The sequence below is a fragment of the Triplophysa rosa genome, linkage group LG21, assembly GCF_024868665.1.
Source record: "Triplophysa rosa linkage group LG21, Trosa_1v2, whole genome shotgun sequence".
Taxonomy (NCBI): domain Eukaryota; kingdom Metazoa; phylum Chordata; class Actinopteri; order Cypriniformes; family Nemacheilidae; genus Triplophysa; species Triplophysa rosa.
The window spans coordinates 4397899-4411065 of NC_079910.1; the positions used below are offsets into that span (position 1 = coordinate 4397899).

At 39.6% G+C, this 13167-nt stretch overlaps 2 protein-coding genes across 3 annotated transcripts; one reads left to right on the forward strand and one right to left on the reverse strand.

Moving 5' to 3' along the window:
• Positions 1–736: 736 nt before the first annotated feature.
• ccnt1 (cyclin T1) lies at positions 737–10245 on the reverse strand. 2 transcript variants are annotated; one of them, XM_057319515.1, is made up of 9 exons: positions 10045–10245; positions 9278–9359; positions 8298–8426; positions 7710–7770; positions 6797–6859; positions 6605–6650; positions 6174–6337; positions 5567–5637; positions 737–2851 (listed from the first exon to the last, which is right to left on the reverse strand). In XM_057319515.1, the coding sequence occupies exons 1-9, from the start codon at positions 10212–10214 to the stop codon at positions 1652–1654; spliced, it is 1986 nt and encodes a 661-aa protein (XP_057175498.1). In that variant the 5' UTR covers positions 10215–10245; the 3' UTR covers positions 737–1651. The 2 variants fall into 2 exon arrangements, with proteins under 2 accessions (XP_057175498.1, XP_057175497.1); XM_057319514.1 differs by having other exon boundaries at positions 6605–6661; positions 6796–6859.
• A 590-nt stretch (positions 10246–10835) lies between these two features.
• On the forward strand, positions 10836–12299 carry tmem18 (transmembrane protein 18). Its single transcript, XM_057319635.1, has 5 exons — positions 10836–11002; positions 11160–11277; positions 11521–11575; positions 11653–11746; positions 11864–12299. Exons 1-5 carry the CDS (start codon positions 10910–10912, stop codon positions 11960–11962), a joined length of 459 nt encoding a protein of 152 aa, XP_057175618.1. The 5' UTR covers positions 10836–10909; the 3' UTR covers positions 11963–12299.
• Positions 12300–13167: the final 868 nt, after the last annotated feature.

Here is a 13167-nt window from a genome sequence, read left to right on the forward strand (position 1 = left end):
TTAGGAGATCTTACAGTAGTAGATGGCCTATTTAATTTGATGGGAGACAAAAAATAAAGCTATAATTCATAAAAAAGCGTGACAGATTTTTGTGCCATCCGTTCATAAAAATATTCAGGCGTAAATATGGTTAGAATGTTTAAGAATAGTTTTGCTCTGTGTTTCATGTATAACACTTTTGTTGTTAGCTGATCAATTCATTAAAAAGGTGCAATAAAAAAAACTGACAGCATTGAACAGGCTATATTTCTAGAAATGCACCGATACTAAATTTCTCCACCGATACCAATTATTCAGAGTTATATCTGCAGATTCTGATAGTTTGGTTATATTAACTCACATTAACTACATTCTTTCTGAATGTTATTATTCATATAACGACTATTAATAATAAACATCAAATTGGTGATGTTTCTAAACAATTTGTATACGGAGCACAAATTCATTGCATTTTTCTGTCCTCTTTTCGATCTCATCCCTGATCATCTACTGTTTTTAAACTATTGGTCGATATTGTGAAAAAAACCCCCCGCTTTTATGGACCAATTATTGCCAGATATATTGGTGCATCTCTATATATTTCTTCATCCCATTTGTTTTAGTCAAATTAAATATGTAAATTCTGAATAAAGTACATATAGCAACTCCCTCCTTAAACTATTTTAAAACATCTCCAAACCGACCCCATTTGGGTTTTTGTGAAAACTAAGTAAAACACAACAAAATGAAACAGGCATAAGCAGGACATACTGTTTTAGTGTAAAATGAATGAGTGATTTTCTACAACCATTTAAAACAATGACTGCATTTGAGAATCCTAGATCAATCAGACATACTTGCTAAATTAGGCATATTCTTGTTTTTGGAAAAATGTAAAAATAGGTCGTGTCGATTTCAGTCATTTACAGAATACAATAAAGTTACAAAAAAAGACCACAAATATTTACCAAACAGAATAATAACATTACTTCAGTAACTACTCATATATTAGGAACATACACTTTGATGCAAACGTGGGGATTTGTATGTCCATTTTTTTGTTTTAAATACAAGACTTGTCAAGTAAATGCAGACGGGGAAGCAGGTTATACAGTACAGTATAAAAATAAATCCAGATATCGTCTGAGATGCATTCAACCAACGACTGCTAATAACTACTGCTTTAAAAGGCTAATAATAAATACCATAGTCGATAAAAAAAGACACATTGTTAGCAAGACTTAAATTCATGTGTAAAACAAAAAAACATGTATTTTCCTTTTTGCGTTCAAAGTTCTACTCATTTTAAAGAGGACGTGTCCCTCTCATTCAGTTATACATACCCTTAATCCATTATGCATTTCAGTTATATAGCACTGTTATAAAACTGAGCGACATCAAAAATAGTATGTACATTTTTTTTTTAATAAATAACATTTTACTTCTTTTTTTGCAATATTTTGTTCTATTTGAACATTATTGCCACAGATGGGTTTTGTGAACACTCACACGGGGGATAGGGGGAAAGTCAGACATATAAAAGGCTGAGATGGAAGGTACACATTACCTTGCTGTCAAACTGAGCATCACAGAAAATGAGACGCACAAGAGGAACGCAGAAGGACGACTGATTTGATCAGCGCATGTGGACGGATGGCGTGAGCAGTGGAATTTATTTGGGTAGCGGTGGCAAGGGGGGAGGCGGTTCTGATGGGAGGGGTGGGGGATGGGTTCCTCCACGAGCGCTACTGCTGTATCGGTACTCTCCGTACTGAGAGCGATAGTCAAAAATTTGAGGTTGTGCCGGTTGCACCCCCTGCGCGCTGAGCAGCGAGTTTAACATGTCAAACGTGTCCTGGTAATCGTTGGACTGGCCGCCCGCGTTGTGGCCGTTGGTGTCCGCCTTTTCCGCCTTGGAGTGCGAGTAGTTTCCCTGATGGTGCGACAGGCTCAGCGAGGGGAGGATATCTGCCCCGTGACCCAGCGAGTGGGAGGGCATGCTGGGAAGGGGCGGGAGCTGAAATGAGTTTCTGGAGGATTTGCTAACTTTCGACGGATGGGTGCCTGCCGAAGGCTCAGTCACGTGAGTCCTTTTTCTGGATGAAGAGCTGATTCGCACTGAGTCACCTGAGACCTTTTTGCTACTTGTACTGGTAGAACTTGAATGTTTATGTGCCGAGGACGAAGATAAAGAACTGCTGGAGGACGAGTGGTGGTGATGATGGTGGTGATGATGGTGGTTGGAACGCTCTCTGGGTTTCTCTCGACTTTTACAGTCTTCTCCTGATCCACCTCGCCTTTCTGGAACTCGTATTCGCACCCTAATGTCGTGCTCGGAACCTCGGCCACTGTGCCCCCCGCTTCCCGACTGGCCGGGCACGGGGAAGCGCATCGACCGCTCCTCCACCGGGATCTTCAGGACAATCGGTGAGGGGTTGCCAGAGTCAGAGGAACTAGAGGTGGACTGTTGTTGTTGTTGGTGATGGTGGTGCTTTTCCTTTCTTTGCTGGTTCATGAGAGCCTGGGCGGCTGTGGCGTATCCCTGCTTTACGCTGGCCTCCATGTTCACTAGGTTACGCTTCTGCGCTGCCAGCTCGTCCGCGTGTTTGGCCCGGTACTCACTCAGAGAGACTTTCGCAGGTGCGTGGAGCTCGTTGGAGGTTGCCGGCTCCTTGCCAGGAGGCTGCCACTGTTGGGATGACGCTCCGATGTTGAGATCATCTGCTGAGGAAGTCGAATCTGAGCGAGAGGCAGAGAGGCTCATCAGCCCAACCAGCGAGGTGTCAGATGATGCCATGGAGATCATGTTCATAATGGCTTCTGATTGGTCACCATCTTGCGCTTTTGACTTTTTGGCAGTTTGACTTGCCGCCTGATTCACAAGAATCAAGAGAAAATTTAAACGATGCAGTTTAAAGTCAGAATACAAAAAATGGTTAAAAGACCAAAAATAGCATGGTGTAAATTCAGGGCAAAACTCATACATACACCGTGTATACACCGGACGCGTCCGCGCAGCATCTTGTGTGGACAAAATTTTAACTTATAATGGGTTCTAATGCGTTCTATTGTCTCTTGTCGCGTCTGGTGTAGACACAGTGTTACTGTAAAATGTATAAATATCATTAAAGGGGTCATATGGCGCAAATATGTGTTTTTCTGTGTCTTTGGTGTGTTGCCCATGCATGTATTAGACACGTAAAATTGCAAAAATTAAAGTGTCGGAACAAAAGATGCATTCTATCTAAAAGCGGATGCTCACCCAGACCTGCATGAAATGCCTCGTGTAACCACACCCCCACAAATCTACATCAGTTCGTGGTATGATTTGACTAAGACCACCCAAATGTATACGCAAGTAAGGTCAGTCAGTACAATTGCTTTGGAGCCTGATGTTCCAAATATGGTAAGAGGCCTTACATTTCCGTCTAGGGATGTAACGATTCACCGTGAGCCGGTTGAAAATCGATTATAATGTGTGACGATTCAAATCGGTGAGGCGTGAACTGAATCGCAATACATTTTTTGAACAGCAGGGGCCGCAAACCTAAACGTGGACATGCTGATATTTCTTAAATGCAAAAAAATCCAAGAAAAGCACAGAGAGTATAAGTTTGTTTATATTAAAGAGACTTTTTCTATTATTAATTTGGTATAAAATTGCAGTTTAGTTTTGTTATTTGAAATAAAACAATTTTATTATACAAAGAATCGTGAAGCATTTAAGAAATAATGCAAGGGAAGCTGTTCATTTCTAATTTGTTTCAACTCATTTTGTAAAAATAAATAGTGAGTAAATCGTGAATAAATCGCATCGTGAGATCAGAATCGTGAATCGCATCACGAGCTGAATGAATCGTTACATCCCTATTTCCGTCACATGCTTGCAGTATTCGACCAATCACTACGCACTGGTTAACTGGCCAATCATAGCACACCTCGCTTTTCAGAGCGATGAGCTTTGTAAAAAATCTGTGTGCGTTTCCGAGAGGCGGGGCAAAGAGGAGATACAAACATGCACGGTATGTGGAAAATGCAGCATTTTTTTTTACCTTAAATCGTGTATAAACATTGCATTGCCTCCAAGGGCCTACTGACATTGTCCCAATTGAACCGCACACCCGGGCGCGTTTGACCCATAAAGCCTGGTTCGATTGACTAGTGTGAGTCTCCTGGCCTGGTTGGAAGAGGTGGGCTGGAGAGCGGTTTGGTTTGGAAAGGGGGCAGTATGAGCTCAAATCGTGCCGGAGCGCGGAACTGAAAGCATGACTTAAATTATGTGACTGTCAATTCCTCAGAGATTCAGCTGTCACTGTAAAAAAACATCTGATATACAGCACACTACACGTGCAGGCGTGTCAAAACTACTTCAGATATTAGGTTTGTCAAACATAATGCAATGCTGTGTGTAACGACCGGCTTTATGATAATAAAGTATATGAGGGTGATTTAAAAGCATAATGAGCCGTTTAGTCTCGTATCGCTTTCGTATGACAATGACATCATTTAAGCAGATATGACCCCTTTAAATAAAATGTTTAACTAAGCGAAACGGAGAAAAATTCATCGTTTTGAAACATTTTATTAAAGGAGTCATATGACGCGATTTCGTGTTTTCCTGTATCTGTGGTGTGTTACAAGTTGTTCATGCATATATTCGACATGTAAAATCGCAAAAATTGAAGTCTCAAACCAAAAAAGATGTTTTATTTAAAAGCGGAGGCTCATCCAAACCTGCCTAAAACGCCTCGTTTAAACACACCCCCACGTCAGTTTGTGAGAAGCGTTGAAGAACACCGCCCAAAATGTATACGCAAAGAAAGGCGGCGCGTCTTTTCCCGCTGTAGTGTTGTGGTTGCTGCCGCCATGTCGTGGAGACACTGTGTGTTTCATTACAAAAGAAAAACTACCAAGTTGGGTCTTCCAAACGAGGACACAATTAGAAATCAGTGGTTAAGTTTTATTTACAACTCCAAAATCTGAGTGTGTGCAGCACATTAACACCTGGTTGTGCACAAAGGCTGTTTCTAAAAAGTGGGGTAAATCCAACTTTGTAAGGACAATCTGCCGCTTCTCACTAACAGCCCAAGTACATTATTAAAGAATTTGCAACTGACTATTCAAACGTAAGCTGTGTGTCGGTCCTACAATCACAAATGCAGAAATTGCTTTACGAGGCTGAATCCATCGGGATCCATTCGGCCAATCACAATGCACTGGGTAGCTGGCCAATCAGAGCACACAGCGGTTTTCACAGCGATGAGCTTTGTTAAAAATCGAGGCGTTTCAGAAAGGCGGGGCACAGAGGAGCGACAGAAATGCACGGTATGTGAAAACTAATATGTTTTTTAAACCGTAAACCGCGTAAACACACTATTACACCAAATACACACAATAATGTTCGTTTTAGCCATCCATTATGACCCCTTTACACTGTGCTCTAGGTTTAAAAAGTTACAACAGTAGATGCATTGTTCAAAAATGAAAACAAAACGCTTGTCAAACACTTAGTTATAGGGTAAATGTGAATTTTTTACATTTAGATGACAAAATTTAACATGACAAAAATGCAGTCAAACAGACTTACTTTCCAGTTTCTAATGCGTTTTAAGCGGCTGGGTGTCTTCTCCAGGATCTGAAGAAACTCACTAGTGAGATCTGTTGAATTATTATCAAAATCTTTAAATCATGTGATAAAAACACAATTTGAAGTTCAAAGATGTTTTCTCTTATACACTCAATAACAATCGGTAGTTACAAAATCAGTGTTAAAGCCCCACTGCAATGCCTTGGAACGCGCAACATTATTTGATGTGTTGACGTAATTTCAACTAAAAAATGCAGAGAGCATGAGACATATCGAGTGGCCCCGCCCCTTTTAAAACAACCAATAGCATTTTGTTTACGGCACAGTCAACCTGTGCCTTTTTTGAGCGCACGCGCCAGAGTGTCAGTTTTGAACGCTTATATCTTCTAAATGGGAATGTTGTCAGCGTGTAGGCGCATATCAGTTTACTGACATCCTTACGGCTAACATATTTTTAATAAAAGGAAACAAACTTTCATTGTGATTTCACTGGGGATTTAACAGAAGTAAACTGTTAAAGTACACAACAAACGCAAGAAAATCTATCCCATAGCCAGCCACATCTGTAGCATTCAACTTTCTTACAGAACGGGCTCCATTTACATACCATCCAACAGCTCAAGGGTCACTGTAGGGTCAACATATTCCCACCAGTGTTTGCTGTCTGTGGAAACTGGAATCTCCCAGTTGGACCATTTGCAGGCCAGATGAATACAAATGCAGGCTACGATGGGTGGGCTGTACTGCAAACAGAACGTAGTCAAGTGGAGACTGCGGCGATGAGATCCCCAACGATAACCGAAAACACACAAAAAACACAACATCTGAGAAATCATGACTGAAATGCATAACTCATCCGCAAGTAAAAGCAAACACAACCTTATTGTCTTTGTAAGGTGGCCTCAATTATTTCAAGCATTGTACACTAGTTGTATACCCTAAGTTAAGTCAAGATATTCAACGCATAGAAATGTGCATACATTGCAAAATTATCATGTTAAAGATAAATACAGTATACCTATTAAAAGAATAACATACCTGTTTGTTGCCATGAAATATGACGTCTGAGCCAAATCCTTACTCGCTGTTACCACGCCAACAAAACAATAAAAAATGACAAAATGAAACAACAAATTCTACACCAATGTCTAATATTTCCAAATGAATGTTTGCGTTTAAACACTTATGCTAAATATCAAAATAATGTAGTTCACGGCAAAAGGGCCTTACCTCGGACAAGCTGGGTGCACTTGACAACATGTGTGTGGGGATGATCAATGGTGATCTCAAATGCTAGAGAGAAAAGAGCAGATAAGACGACTTTAGTTTAGGATTGAACTTTAGGTGAAACGTCTACAGCTATATACATGAATGAGTGAGTGAATCACAAACACAGGTGTTCCTGTGCTCGAACGGTGAAACACGGTTTGAGTCGAACTCCATGCAAGTGCCTGTGGGCAATTTGGTTACAGTCAAAATCTTACAAACAAATGACCAAAATGGCACCAGAAGAGAACGGCACGTCACTCAAACTGCTGGATATCAAAGCAAAACAGTGGCAATCGTGTTCTTAAAATTATTTTTTAAAAATACACAAAAATTGCTCAAGTTAGGGCTGGGCAGTATGACAGTTTATACACCACAAGAATGCATGTGTTATATCGTTTACACAGTGGATATATTTGCAAGGCTATTAGTTGGCAGAATTGCTTTGTTATTGGCACTTAAGAGGTACGGATGAAAATACAGAGCGGGTCAGATGTGCCCTATTTAGGTCAAAATGTGGAACATGCAATTACATACCATAAAGTTATGTCGAACTTATAATGCGTTTGATTCAATCAAAACATACACCTGGAACCATTCATTTTTCAATGCTAGTCCTACCGTATAAGAGATCTGATTATATTGTGATGTACGTGCTGTAAAAATTTGATCATACCACCCATCCTTAGTTGACATCGTAAAAAAAAAACAGAAGAATTACATTGTCCAGTTGACAGGAAAATGACAAAGGCGAGACAATAACAATGACTCCTTAAATTGTCTTGTTGACTCCTGGGAATGTGCAGTGAATGTGGTTATTTGGTGCATTTCTCTAATATGGTGATTCACTGACCCATTCTCACCCTTCCAAACTTACCCAGGGTCTGGAGTATAATGCTCTCAAGAATGACCAGGTCCTGGGCTTGTTGCAGGTATGTCTGAGATTGAGAGGACAGGCAGATTACTCACATGGTCTCTTGGTCATGGGCTACACGCTCACTCCCTCCCATCAAAATATCATGACCCTCTTTGAGCAACAAGCCATTCAGCACCTTATCACACTAAATATGGCAGCATGAGAAACCCATATAATGCTACTGAAGGATCTTAGTACCAACTCAACAGGAAAAGACAGAAGATTATAAATATGCAACCTAAGAGGAAAAAATAAGTTTCAGCACAAGTACAGAAATATTCTTCCTCAGACTATGTGGGTTACACGACCTGTTAAAAAAAGCGACGTTATGACTCATGACATTAAAAAGTCAAATTTGATCTAAGCGTATAGACACGCATGCCCTGAAATTTAGAGAATCAAAAAGCGAGCGTGAAATAAAAAAATGCACCACTCAACAAAGAACCTACAAAAAAAGGCATTAAAAAGTCAATTAACAACCAAAATCACATAAAATACCTGCATGGTTTTAAATCGACTAGCTCAGCATAGTAACAGTGCAATACTTACATCACTTCTGGTGTCTGGCGGTGGGTCCTGAGGATTGAGACACGCATGAGTCACCTTGATCACATGCTCCAGCTTTCGGGGCTGTTCCTCCACCTTCGCTGCTAAAAACAGAGCTGCAGGGGCAATCACCTGTGAACCATGTGACATTAAAGGGGTGATTTAAGGCCGTTTCATGCAATCTGACTTCTTTGTTAAACGTGCCGTCTTCCCATGCTTAACACGGTCAACTTGTCAAAAAACGAGTTGGACGTATTACGTAGTATTTCTGTGCTCGATACACTCCCTTCAAGGTTCGTATAGGTTTTAGAAAGTTTTCTTCGAACATGAAAAACCGTTACGTGACAACTCTTCTTAGTCCCTTATTGGGCAATTCTCCCAGAAAAACACACCCAAGGCAAGGCGAAAGAAATAGTCCGCCCACGCGTCAACCGACGAGCGATAGGAAGACCTGCTTACCATCAAGATTGGCTGCGCTGTGGGCCTGTAGCTGCAGCTCGTTACTCTTGCGATAGTGAGAGAAGTTGAGGTGTTTGTTGGTTCACAACATTTCAGTGATGGATGTTATATAAACGGTGGAAGCAACGCTGGATTAGCACATCGTTTGAAACTGATAGATGGAGCGGTCCCCTCGCTAAAAGATGCCGGACATGGACCACAGTCATTTGTCTGTGTTTTGTTGGCAATCGGCGCATAATGTAAACAACACGAATTGATAGTGAATCAACAGTTATGCAGGGATAATGCGATGATGTATTGTGAGCTCGTGATTTAGTTCCTCCCCCCGCACACCTCCAGGAGGTGGTCTGTTTTCGGAAAAAACGGTACAGCTGTATCTATCTTTTATAAATGTGATCAAACTAAATTAGAAGATACAAAGTATGCAATACTACTCTATAGATTCTCAAGATTAATATGACCTTTAAGTTATAATACAGACCAGCAAACACTGAGAAAAAACACCTACAAATAAGAAAACTTACATTTCGATGGAAGCGGGTGAAGGACTGAATCATGTAGAATCGATGCATATACACAATGGCAGTGTTAATTGTGAGTTGCGACCTGTTAATCTCAAATTAAGGATTATAGTGGTCTTGACAGTTCAGTATTGAAAAACAATAACATGGAAAAGTGAAACCTATGATATTTCAAAGACATCTTAATTCACATTATAAATACCGCAATCTAGAAAATAGCTTCAAGAATAACTTGCATAAAAAATATAAGAAGGTGTAAAAGACAGTGGACCAAAGTCTTACAAGAAATATTAAATTCCTTAACTAAGGGCAAAGCAAGATCATCAAGACCCTAAAAACAAAGCTGCACCCCTCATTTGGTCTCCTACAATGGCAATAAATAATGGGCAAATAAAGCTATGTCAAAACATAATATTAACCAGCATATGCATGGATTAGTATAGATAACATACAGTCAAGTAATGAAATGCAAACAAATCATAAAAGACCTAAACAGTGTCAAAATAACCGTGGGAACAAAAGTGACACCGGCAGCGCTATTGTTTGGTAGGAAACACCAGTTAGGCCTCGAGGCCTAAACTAAGCCAAAAAATACAAACTAGGAAGCAAAATTGCGTTTTACAGGTTCTACTTAACTAATTACGCAATAAATATGCGTATTAAACGTTCCCAGAAATGTTTTAAGTCATAATAATGGAGAAACACAACACCACCCATGCCGCCCAAACCGGCTTCAGTTTCGAAATGAAGCGACGAAATGAGAAAGATACACGTTGAGTCGCTGTCCCATGTCCTGCAGCAGGTTCGCGGCTTGCTGTCGGTACGAGAGCTCTTTGTCGGGATCAAGTCCCGATCGGCGAGAGGGACTGTTTTCGATTTGTTCGCGTGTGAAGTACCATTTATTGTTATTTACCGAAGGCGAAGGGAACGAAGCCGCCATTACTGAGAAGGACGATGTTTTAAAATCTCACTGCGTCACAGGATGCACGTCATCGAGGGGTCGCTGGAACGCGAACGCGACGTGATTTGACATTGAAGTTCCTGTGTAGAAAAACAAATAAATATTTTTAAAGGATTTTTCTAACATTTGTTTTAGTATTTACATTGTTTTTATAGCTGGTTGTAACTAATGTAAATCATAAGAATAAGAATCCTACATTTCCACCAAGACTCTGGAATAAAAGCCCACGCTTATGCTGAAATATGTTTTTAATGCGCCGTTTTCTGTACGAATATGATAACTGCAAGATTAGTACTTTTTATTTTGAGGGTTATGGCTACTCACAACAAAAAAAGTAAACCACTCACAACAAACTTATAAAGCAGTCCACATACAATAGAAGAACTTCGGAGAACTTATATTTTGGAGAAAAAAAAACGTAGCACCGTTACTCCTTTAGGCTGTAATTAATTTCTGAATTACAGTACAATTTAGTACCACCATTTTGAAAACACTGAAAACTTTTGTAAAACATTAAATATTTATTATTTCAAATAATATTTTTGAAGAGCACAATAGCGCCATCCACTGAAAAACATTAGAAAAAACACGAGAGAAAAAATAACCTGTGACGAATGCGGAAGCGTTTGTGCATTTTGTTGAGCTGCTAATACACTGGCGTACAATTAAATAAAATGACCGAGCCAAAAGTTAAGAATACCAGTTCTATTCCAATTGATGGATACAGCAATGTCCGTATTACATCAGTGTGGACTTTTCTGCAGTCTGTAAGTTTAAAGCAACGTGACATTCTTTGTTTCGGGGTTTAGAAAAGGCTAACGTTACATATCCATCTTGTCTTTCGGGATAGCTAACGTTTAATACAGGGGGAAGGCAGCATTTTTTTCTATTTGCTAAGAACAACAATTAGATGTTTCTTTTTAGGTTGACTGGTCTGAGTCCTGGCTGATAGGTCTTCTGGCGTTTCATGTCATTTGTTTTGCTGTGACCATCCTGTGCCGCAAGTACTATCGCCTTCAGATCTGCCAGTTTCTTGTGATGGGTGAGTTGTTACTGTACTTTGTTACACACAATACCAGTAAAAGATTTCATTACCATGCTTTATCACGGTATCTGTTACACGTAATGGGAACTACTCAAATATTTGGCTGAGTAAAGATTACAGTTGCACAAATGACTCGTGTATGGTCAGATTGCATGGCCCAAATATAAAATCTTTTTAAGAGTCACTTTAGATTATGTTCCTTTAAACAAACATTTAACATGTTATTCTCTCTTTCTGCAGTTGCTATGGTTTACAGTGCAGAATATCTGAATGAACTGGCAGCAATGAATTGGAGGTGAGTGTCCACCGAATACAAGGTTGAGGGTCACATTGTTTTGTTGTTATTGAATGAGTCTGTTTTTCTGTTTCTAGGTTTTTTTCAAGGTTCCAATATTTTGATTCGAAAGGAATGTTCATATCGCTTGTATACTCCATCCCGCTTTTGCTCAACACAGTTATTATTGTGGTAAGCATTTAAACTTTCCATTTACAATGATCATGTCGTACTATTAGATGTTTTTTTATATAACAGTGCCAATATTTAAATTCAACAGAAATTATAAAGTGATTTTCTGTGTTTTAGGCTTTGTGGGTATGTAGGACGTTTTCAACCATGGTTGAACTGAAGACTGTGCAATTAAATAAAAAAGCTGCCAGAGAGAAGCAAAGGAAAACTCAGTAGAAGACATGCAGAGAGACGGGACATGAACTGGACATATCCCAGTGGTGGAGGGAACATGTGGCACTCTCATTGAGATTTATATTGCTGATGGACAATTTCTCCACCTGCTAACAGGCACAGCATTAAAGATAAGACCTTATCAAAGGCAATATTAAAGAAGGCCACAGATTATATTATACAACTGCTTTTTGTGTATATATACCATTTCAGTTATGTTTGCATTGAATTTTTAAAACATCCTTGTCTTTAACCATGGTCGCAGTGAAGTTGAGAATGTAAGTTGTATATTTATGTCAATAAACAAGAATGCGTTTTTTTAGACATCATTGTGGTGGGAAATTTTCTGACACATAATTCTTGTTAGATTTTCTTTTTAATTTCTCAAGCTTTTGGAGTCAATTGTACGTGAAATAACTTCCTTTAACCAGTAGAGGGGGGTAATGTGCCAATTCCCCAGGGTTTGACGTAGAATATCGCAGTGCACCCTATATGGTGAGTCAAAAGCATGCATATGTTATTATAAGTATCATAAGTAATATCGAACAGCTCAGGAGTGAACAGTGTATTTAGGCAAATATGTCTTTGATAGTTTAGAGTTTCTGACCTAAAATATATAATATAGGATATTTGAACTATAGCCAACATTGGCAGAACGTACAAGTCCGTACTGGCCTCTGAGACCACTTCTGTCTTCTCCCAAAAGGTAAATAAAAGCACTGATGCCTATCCACCTGCAAGTTTAAAGACCGATTCTGTATTTTTATAGTTATGATGTGTGTTACATGACTTTCTTTCCTGGACTTGTCAGATTTCACGCTAACAATCTTCCCCAAGGTCCTGACATTGTGCCAACAATTTTCTAATTTACCTTTTCTTATAACCCCTGAATACATGTAATCACAATGATATCAAACTAAATTCCCCACCACCCTTTTCTCTGATGTCTGTGCAGCTGTGGATCTCGCACACATCATCTGCAAACCATCCGCCTTACAAACTCCATGTTGCCAAAGAGTCCAGTTAAAACAACAAGGAATGGACAAATATGCTCGTATATCTCCTTCATGTCACTTAACCTCCACCTCCCCATAGAGACAATAGATGGTTTTGAAACTGCACATCACAGATAAATTATGAGTTTTTAACGTTCCACAATATCAGGCTATCAGATAAAACGGGTGTAAAAATTCCAGTTACACTGATTA

Excerpts from the sequence above, each read along its gene's own strand:
- tmem18 (XM_057319635.1), top strand. The coding sequence starts at position 10,910 with ATGACCGAGCCAAAAGTTAAGAATACCAGTTCTATTCCAATTGATGGA. Across the intron at positions 11,278-11,520 it reads CTGCCAGTTTCTTGTGATGG|TTGCTATGGTTTACAGTGCA; the intron begins GTGAGTTGTTAC and ends CTCTTTCTGCAG. Across the intron at positions 11,747-11,863 it reads TCAACACAGTTATTATTGTG|GCTTTGTGGGTATGTAGGAC; the intron begins GTAAGCATTTAA and ends TCTGTGTTTTAG.
- ccnt1 (XM_057319514.1), bottom strand. The coding sequence starts at position 10,214 with ATGGCGGCTTCGTTCCCTTCGCCTTCGGTAAATAACAATAAATGGTAC. Across the intron at positions 9,360-10,044 it reads ATGGGACAGCGACTCAACGT|GTCGCAACTCACAATTAACA; the intron begins GTATCTTTCTCA and ends TGAGATTAACAG. Across the intron at positions 6,338-6,604 it reads TATTTCATGGCAACAAACAG|TCTCCACTTGACTACGTTCT; the intron begins GTATGTTATTCT and ends TCATCGCCGCAG.